This window comes from Dermacentor andersoni, chromosome 3, assembly GCF_023375885.2.
Source record: "Dermacentor andersoni chromosome 3, qqDerAnde1_hic_scaffold, whole genome shotgun sequence".
NCBI lineage: Eukaryota > Metazoa > Arthropoda > Arachnida > Ixodida > Ixodidae > Dermacentor > Dermacentor andersoni.
Genome location: NC_092816.1, coordinates 163,443,941 through 163,453,827, shown reverse-complemented (window position 1 = coordinate 163,453,827; position 9,887 = coordinate 163,443,941). Strand labels below are relative to the sequence as shown.

At 46.2% G+C, this 9,887-nt stretch overlaps 1 protein-coding gene across 1 annotated transcript; it reads left to right on the top strand.

Annotated features, from left to right (window-relative positions):
* Positions 1-2,492: 2,492 nt before the first annotated feature.
* LOC126524198 (uncharacterized) lies at positions 2,493-9,887 on the top strand. The gene is made up of 3 exons (XM_055067351.2): positions 2,493-3,167; positions 3,685-3,839; positions 9,705-9,887. The coding sequence occupies exons 1-3, from the start codon at positions 2,533-2,535 to the stop codon at positions 9,839-9,841; spliced, it is 927 nt and encodes a 308-aa protein (XP_054923326.1). The 5' UTR covers positions 2,493-2,532; the 3' UTR covers positions 9,842-9,887.

The following is a 9,887-nucleotide window of genomic DNA, read 5'->3' as shown; positions in this document are numbered from 1 at the left end:
ACTTTTTTTCCTATGGCTTTATGTTGTATCATTTAATTAAAAACTATCGTGATATTTATGCCTCTTGATCCGACATAAAGATAATTTTCCACTGATGTGATAGATGTTTAAATAATTGTATTATTTTTACATACATTTCGATGAGAGTATCGCCCATCATAATATCGCCCACCTAATAATAACCCTGTGTACATCCTTAACAACTTACCATTAACCTCCGTCACCTCGTACAAGTACCTTGGAAAGCATATACCTCAAGACCTCTCGTAATGTGCATACTGTGAATGATGCTTATCGCATGCTTAGAATTTGCAAGCCAAAACGTTTGGACAGTTCACTCTATAATAAAATAATAATATGCTTCCTACATCTGGGCTCCCGCTAATACCCCACTAATACACGTGCTTGAAGCTGTTCAAAACGAGCACGCTCGTTACATCAACTCCAACTATTTTGATTGCAGGTATGTTTCACCAATGAGTGTTATTTAGATCAGCTGACATTTCAATAATGCTGCAAATAGTTCCACCTTCAACCTCTTGCGAAGATTTATGTGTTATATTTATATTTACTTTCTTTATATTTTTTATTTATATTTATAAGATTTATTGCAACCACACAGCTCCTAAAAAAGGAACTTCTTCTTCCCCCAGTCTATGCGTATTAATGAAACAATTATCAATTAAAAGGGAATGTTCCGTCATTGTGCACCTACCGCTGTCATGCTTCATTTTACCACAAACACGCAGTAAGTGGAACCACCCTCCCGATTCCGTCGTTGCGGCCGATGATTCTGCCACTTTGAAGGAAGCCCCAAATAATAATGTATTTTCTTAACGACTCTTCCGTGTGACGCGTCCTTGAGAGTAGGCATACATAAGAAATAAATACAAAGAAATAAATCAAGAAGTAAATAAGCAAATACATAAACAAATAAATCAACGGAGATGGATCAAAGTGCTGCAACCATCTGGAAGCACTTCAGACTGTCCTGCAGAGCGGCTAGAAAATCGTTACAATGCCGGTAAAACCAGCGCTTTGCAATCTGGGGATGATACGGACAGCTATTGTGGATTAGAAAGACAAGATTGATAATATGGCTCAGAAAATTTAGTCAATGCAGAAGCAGGACTGTCAGTTCTCTCGTGATCAGCACGCCGATGGAATCTGGAAGAAATCTTAGCAACTCGATGACATTGCCTTGTAGTACGACGCGAATATTGTATCTGTCACTTGCACACATTCGCAGCAATTTTACGCCAAAGGGTGTATTCCATGTTCTGCATCGGGCAATTAATTTCAAGCCTTTTCAACATTTCAAGTGATCCAGTTCAACGAGTAGACTTGTGGTATAGCCACGAGGTATTTTAGTGCGATTAGCATTGTTTGAGAATACCCGCTTTGCGGCATGTATCTAACATCTATTACCCAGTGGTCCAAATTGTCTGCTAGCTTGGGCCACTCGGTAAACATTGGCTGCCGTCTTGCCCAGCAGACATGGACAACTGGGCATGTGCCCGAAGTCCTTGTTCAAAGGAGCAAAGTTGCGAATATTGCTTGAGGACGCGTAAGCAGAATGTAAGCAGCTGCCGACTTCATAACGATGCAAAGTCGACGCATAGCCGCATATTACCATACTATGTGGCCTGCTTGACACCGGATTAGCCATGTAGACATTTCTGCTTATTTAGTCGTGCCATATGTAGGACGCTAGTTGCCATTTTGCTACCTGCCTGCGACGCCTGCATCGGCCAGAAATTTTTCACATTAAACCACAGGCGCATTCGGAAGATCTCAATCTAACATCTTCAAACCTTGCATTAGTATTAAATTACACCGGCTCGGTTTTGGCTGCCTATTTCGACCAGATCATTACATTGCAGCGATTTCGCTACATGCGATATGAGCACTAAAGCACCCAATTGCGCAAGCCCCTGCTATCGCCCGCACAACAAGGCAACAATTTCAATATTTTCTCCAGTAGAAGAATTGTTCTTTCACATTGATATTGTAAAGTTCCTTGGTTATAAGAAAAAACCTAACCAAGAACAAATCTATTTCACATACATGTAGACTCCATCAGACTTCTCGTTCTGTTAGTATTCTTTTCTATATTCTATGGCACACGGACAGATGGCACTTCGGCTATATATATATTGCCGTATGTACTGTGCTGACGCGAGCAGTTAAAAAGTAGCTGCGTTTTACGAAAATAGCTGCTGTTTCTAACGCCTTGTGTGTCATACATGCAGGGGGCACTGAACACGTCCTATCGAGGCAATAAGTACGGTTCAAGGGCCGGAAATCTGATTGCAGGCTCTCCGACAGTAGTGTTGAGCGCCACAGGCGTGTTACATTTCACGTGATAGCAGAAGCTGGAATAAGAGCGGACCCATACAAACCTTTCATTTCTTTGACTTCTTGTGAGCACTGGTGGCGTGACTGCAGGATAACAAGTTCAAGCACCTTTATAAGTGCTTCTGGATGCGCGTTTCTCAGTCCGCGGCATTCTGTCGCAGAGCGCCTCCGAAAATGTTTCGCACGTGCTGGGTTTTCCTACTGCTGCAGTGCTGCAGCGTACGGTTCGTCCTTTCGGAACCTTCTTGCCAAAAGTTTGAAGCGGACACAGGCACAATTTTCTTCAATTGCGCAGGTTTCACAAGCGTGTCCCAGTTGGCCACGAAAATTCCACGCCCCGAGCCCAACAAGCACGTCTTTTCGTTATCCAACAGTCGCCTCGAGAGCCTACCCGTCCATGCATTTGACGGCTTATCCGCCTCCAATGTAACGTTCAACAACGTCCAAGTCGACAACTTCGACGCGTCGCACCCAAACGCGTTCGAAAGACTCAATGGCACACTGGTTGAGCTGGTTTTTGCTGGAGGAAGTACCTTGCCGAAGTCGTGGAGCCTGCTGCAGCACGTTCTCTCGCTTACGTCACTGCACTTTGAGAAGCAGGCTTTGTCGATCGACCACGACTGGAGCAACCTGCCACGCAGTCTTCGCGACATATTCATCACGGAATCTACCGTCTCGAGCATGGAGCAAAGCGCCCTTGCTGCATTGACGAGCTTAGAGCAGTTCGGCATCACCGATAGTAGACTGAGCAATTTTTCGTGGTCTCTTTTGCCGAGTCCAGCTCGGTCTCTGCACACGATAGTGTTAAGGTAAGCATGCGCCCGCAGGCCTATGAGCAACGCACCCATCACTAATTCAGCGTCTCCATGTTGAGTACCGCACGACTATAGCAATGTATCGTACGAGTTGAAAGCATTATTGTGGTTCCGCTTTCGGCAGCACCCATGTCCATCTCCGAACGCAAGTCACAGAGTGCACGGAATGTCCGCACGGTCCCAGATGCACGCAAAGAGCACTACGTTACCCCTCAGAAGAATTGTAGAGTTGCTCTATAAACAAAGTCTCGTGCGATCTTCGCCTCATTTTTCGGCCCTCCAAAGCTGAGTACCAGTGGGTAAAAACAAATAATTGCCCTTTTTGGTTCACAGTGTTAAACTAAAATGAGAATGTATCTACAGCGATAGCAAAGCCCTCCGCAATTTCAGCTTACGTGTTATTGTACCTACCTGACAGTTGGTTTTCAACGTGCATTATGGTTTACTGTTCTTCGATGAGGAAATTCGACTGTCTTCAGCCTAACTGATTGTTATTAATTTTTATTTGCAGCCAAAATGAACTCAGTGAAATTCCCAAAGGGTTCAATCCCCAGCAGTTTCCTGCTTTAAGGAGCATTCGCCTAGAGTCCAATCCTATCACGACCTGGAGTGGGGAAACGCTTGATGCTATTCGCCTGCATCCTAACAGCCCAATGTTGATCCTCGGTAAGTCACGTTCACTATTTATTGTTAACCTATACTATAAAATATATACGTGAAAAAAGTAGTAACAAAAAAGCCGGAAACTTTTGATCTTACTACCGAAGAAGTGTTCGTACAGAAATTAAAGAAACATCAATTAAACATCTTTGTGGCAAAAATACGCCTCAGGACGCCTATCTCGTTGCTTCTTGCGTATTTCTATGTAGCATGGTAATCAGTACGTGCAAGATCTGTTACAACCAGATCGCGGCATTTGATTCTTATGCGCTCCCAAAGCTCAAGTGATGAGAGGTGTAAGAGTTACCCTTGAAAAGAGGGAACAATGGCCCAACATCTATCTGTAAAATGAGGGAGAAAGCATTGAATAAATTGGTTAGTGAAACTAAGAAAAAAGTGACAAACCGAAAAAGTACATTTCACAAAAATGTGAAATTTATTTTTTCCCTTCTTTCCCAAAGAATATGCAGCGTACAGAAAGAGGAAATTTTACCCAACAGGGACAGGAGCGCAAGATCACCAATGTTTCATGGTTTCCGTTCTGACGCCATTTAGAATTTACGGTGTTATTGAAAAACCACATTCAGAGGTACAGTCACTAGGGGATAACTTTTGGCAGCCTGTAAACAAAAAAAAAGCATTTCTAACCGTAAGCTTGCCACCACTCATCTTTAGTCATGCCTTTGTCGTCAGCGGACCAGTCACAAATGCGCTGCCCCTGATCGCCAACAGATGGAGAGGGGGGTCGAGATCACTGCGCTTGCTCTAAATGCGTATGCAAGAGTAAAATATTAGCAGCCATTGCAAAAATTGCTGCAGCTGTCGTAAGTTTATCTGGGGAGGTATCCTGTAAGAGTCGACCTAGTTGACATGTCCATTTCGTCTGCTCTTGAAGTTCGCGGGGGGGGGGGGGGGGGGGGGCTGTTCTGTGAGAGTCCACATAGGGGACTGTCCATTTCGGCCGTTGCTGATTGGATGCATCTGTACGAGAGAGGAGGAGAGGAGCGGCCCTAGCCAGTCAGCGGTGGCCGAAATGGACAGTCCACTAGGTGGACTCTTACAAAATACCCCCCCCCCCTGATTGACTGCGGGGCCTTGATGTTGTGGAGGCACAGGCCAGCCCAGCCAATGAGAGGATCAGCAGCAGACGAAATGGACATGCCTACTAGGTGGACTCTTACGGAATACCTCCCTGCTTAGATTAGCTGAAGGCGTTCGCGGAAATTTGCTTACGCGCAAAATGTCAATCTTTATTTCTTTTCTGAGTAATACCATGGCCTCATAATAGTATTTCTCTGGAATATCCGGTAATTACTATGAAAACAATTGTCAAGGAAAGTCACCGTTTAAGAGACATTGAGTTTGCGACTGGTACAACAAAGTGATATTCCGTCACTAATCGGCAAAAACGGACTGGGTCGCGCTCGCATGTGCTGTCGTATACCTAGCTACATCACATATACAGGTTGTGTACATAGCACCACATAACTTCCGCTAACCACAGGGCTAGGAGCCACGACGTAAAACAGACGGACGCAAGGTTCTGTTGCCAAGCCTCTATGATTATGACGATAGCGTGAACGAGTCATGCGCTGCTGGTTCCTTGGTGTTCCGAAGTTAGGTGTAATGTCCGTGGCCTTCGTGACGTCACGTCTGAAATCCCGAACGCCTGGTGTATCAGGGACTATTGGGCTGCTAAAGAAAATACTGCTTCAATCTGCCGAGGACGTGTACTTACTGCGTTTCTGGCGTACGCTATAGCCATTACGCTCAATTTGTGAAATAAGTACACTCCCCCATCTCAATCACGTCTCGTGCTACTAGTGATCCCAGTTCCCAGCAGAACATGGCAAGCTAATTTCGTTGAGAATTGTCACTGAAAAGAAGACAGAACTTGCCTTCGTGGCATTGCAACGCAGCATGTAGAGAGCGCACAGTACAAACGCTCATGATGCGTCCTGAATAAAGCAGTGAGGCAGGCTCAGATGACAAATTATAGAACAAGACGTGCTGAACGCAAAACTCAGGTTTTATTATTCACGAGTTATACATTGATACCTATAGACGGAAAAAGAAAATACAGAGCAAGGAATCATCAGCTCTCTCATACGCAAACACAAGTGAAGATAGCCAAGCAGCGCCATCTGTAAGAATCTGCGATATATCATCAACGACCAGGGCAGAGCACTAACTAGCTAGGCTGCATATCACCATTGCCGTCGATACGCACTGCTTTCACAATTTGACGTACTGCTTATGCTTTGTTAGAAAAGAAAACTTTGCTTTCGATAAAAGGCCTCTCACCAGGTTGGGACATTGTGATCAGACAAGCGCGCCCCGTAGCTCGCGCGCTGGCCGACCGCGTCCAGAAGGCGTCAAACCACTGCGCGACGCGAGAGCCGCTGAAATTTCAACCAAGAGCCCATGCGCCTTGCCCCTGCATTCCCCTGGATTCTCCGCTTTCTGCTGGACATTTGGAACATCTCTACGTAAACCTCAGGGCCAGTGACGTCACCGATTTTGACACGTAACTTCAGTAAATCACCTGATGCGGAACGCGCAAAATCATCACTGCAAGTGCGCCCAGCAAGCTAAAAAAGAATTGGGAGGCGGGGCTAGTCAGATAATCGTGGTGCCCTCCCTCTACTCAAGTATGGAAGAGCACAAGGAATGAATGTCGTTGGACGATGGTAGTGGAGGTAGAAGTAGAGAGTGACTGTTGGCCGTAAAGCTTGCATGCTGGCCCAGCACGGCAAAGCTACACTCCATTTTCTTATATTTCATGTAATGGTGAACAATTTTGATCAAGTTGTTGTGGCAGTGCGCTGCATAGATGGAATTTTAGAATACAGGAGGCAGTGTATAAATGAAATTGTAGATTTTACCTGGTGAGGTGCCCTTTAAACTTCGGCCTCCACGCGCAAATGCAAGAATGCAGACTGATGTAGAGTACCTTCGTGTTTTTCGTTTAAATGCATGTTATCGAAATGTCACATGAACACACAGGCCAGTGTGGCTCACATGCGCTCGACCACATATAATATCCGCGTTGTCTTTTGTTTGTCCCGCTTGATTCTCAAATGAGCTAAGTATACCAACTACCACAGTTGTCAGTCCTTTCGATTATGTTTATGTTGCACAATATGCGCACTAGGGTACTATTCAAAGAGCACACAAGAGAAAACAACATTGTGTATCAGAAAAACATTTCAGGCTATGACAGAAGCCAATGAAATTTTTTTTTTAGTTTGCTGCGAAATACGCAATAGTGTACGGACACAAGAGGCTTTCACACAAGTGAACACGTCGAGAAGTCACTATGTTCAACAGAGCGCCGCACGAAGCACGCTTCTTTTTTGGTGAAGTGACGGGTCACATTCAGGAAACCGCAGATTTCTTCGGGGCAACCATGCAACATTTCTGCCTATGGAAAAATATTTCGGTCACACGTTATCAACCGAGGTTGGATTACATCATGTAGCGAATGAAGAGTCGACGAATTTACGTCAGACCGTCGTACTTTCCTAACACATTACAGCTGATGTTAAGGACAGGTGAAATTGCCTTTACTTACGCATTTATCGAAGTAAGAGTGGGAGCCAACAACATACATTTGGCGACAACTGCGGTCGCTTGCAAAAAAAATATTAGTAAGATGCTGGCCTGCGTTAGTTGGTTAAAGTATACACTGGAAACAGCATGGAATTTAAGGGCGAGTGAGAAGGCGACTTCAAGCCCAGCGTCACAAGCGCCCGTTTGATAATACCGCCTTTTCACTGCCCCAAATGCTTCTCCCTCTTTCTTATAAAACTGTCACGGGGATTCACGAGTACACGAAGAAGACTCGAAGCCATATATTACAATATTTACAGGCTGCTACTACCACAGAATGGCTGACACCATCTCACGCGGCATGTCCCGTGTTCTTTCTCTTCGCAGAGTAAAGCGGTCTTTTAACGGCATGCTCATGAGCGATGCCTCGTAACATCCCTCCTGGTGGACTTAGCGCCGTCACGGCGCCTTCCAAAATCAGTTAGCACTGCTGATGAAGTAGGGTTTTAGCCGCGACACATGGACAACATCAGTAGTAGACGTAAAAGAAGAAGACGGGCGATGTGGGAGAGGAGTGATGAGGTAGTCAACGTCGTTGAGCTTGCGGAGAACAGTGTAGGATCCGGTGTAGCGAGGGAGGAGCTTCTCGCACAGGCCTTGGCATCGAGAGGGCGTGCAGAGTAGTACCGGAAATTCTGGAGGGTATTCGACTTTGCGGTGCTGGTTATCATAGCACTCTTTTTGGTTCGCCTGCGACGCACATAGCCTAGTGTGAGCGACCTGGCGAGCTATTCCAGCTCCAGAGATGACGTGCTGAGCATATGCGGTAGACACAGGAAAATCAGCAGGAAGGAGCGTCTCGAAGGGCAATGCAACGTTGCGGCTGTACAGGAGAAATAACTGCGAATAGCCGGCGGTGTCATGCTGCGGCGAGTTGTTGGCAGAAGTAACGTAAGGTAGGGTGGTGTCGCAATCGCGGTAATCAGTAGCCACGTACATAGACAGCATACCCGTGCGAGTTTGGTTGAGGCACTCGATACGACCGTTGGTCTGTCGTTGGTAGGCTGTCCTAAAGCGATGTCGTAGAGCTTCTACGAAGAATTTCGTGAAGAACTTTTGCTAGGGAACACAGGCCATGATCCGTAAGAAGCTGGCGCGGGCCCCCGTGTCGAAGAATGTCGTAATTGAGCCGAAAGTCTGCAACGTCTGTAGCGCAGCTACTGTGCATGGTGCGCGTGATGGTATATCTGGTCTTATAGTTAGTTGCGACGGCAATCGATCTGTTGCCGGAATATGGACGTAGGGAAAGTACCAAGTCAAGGCCCACGAGAAACAAGGGCTCCGATGGAATGTCGACAGGTTGAAGCAGGCTAGTTTGTGGAAGAGCAGGACGTTAGCGCCGTAGACTGTGCTCGCAGGCAGCAACGTGTCGGCGCAGAGAACGATGCAAGCCAGGCCAAAAGAGCCGCTATCACGTGCAGTTGTAGGTTTGTGAGGCGCCGAGGTGTCCCGCAGTTGGAGCACCGTGTAGATCTTGAAGAATGGTGGTATGAAGGTGTCGAGGAATAACTAGCGAAAATTCCGGCCCGTCAGATTTCATGTTCAGACGGTATAGAACTTCATTGCGTAGGGAATGCTAACCTAGAGGAGGGTCGGATTGTACCGAAGAGAGTTGATGAATGATGAGCTTGAAGGATTCATACCGACACTGTTCGGTGTCGATGTCGCGTAAATCAGATATGGCGAGCACACATGAATCATTGTCATGGCTAGTGAGGCTGGAAGGGTCCACCGGATGGCGCGCAAATCAACATAAAACGAGCACTCCCCTTTCACTGAAAGAAGTAAACACGTGATTGACCTTAAAGGCTCACTAGGATTCACAACGAAGACTAACGCGAAATGTTGCGAGAATTTGTAAATAGTGGCACGCGTAGCGGCCGCGCAACGTCAATTATAATTGTTACACGGGAAAGCACAGACGGGAAGCTATATAAATTTACACGCAGATACGCCGCACTGGTTAAAAGGCAATAGGTATCGCTAGCTTATTTTTTCAGACACAACTAGCTACTTCGGGTCTCCATTGGTCTCCATTGTCCTCGCCCGCAGAAATACCTTCATTTGTCCCAACCTTAGGAGAGTGCTCGTTTTATTTTGATCATCTGTTTTACCCTCACGCCGCATGAATTTTTGGTGAAAAATAGACTACGTTCATTAGCGTAGAGCACGTATGGGCAAGAAAATTTATATGCGGAGTGACCTGCACGCAAGAAAATTTATATGCGGAGTGATCTCCTCGCGTAACTTCTCCTGCAGGTGCCATCACATGCGACTGTCGGGTTCGTGCGCTTCGAGAGTTTCCCAGGGACCGAATTTCAGCGACATGCGCTTCACCGGAAGGCTGGAAACACCGGCGAATCGACGAGATCAGCGTCGAAGACCTGCGTTGCTGAAGGAGCTGAAGACGAAGCTAATAAAAAGGAAGAGCGCTGACTGGTA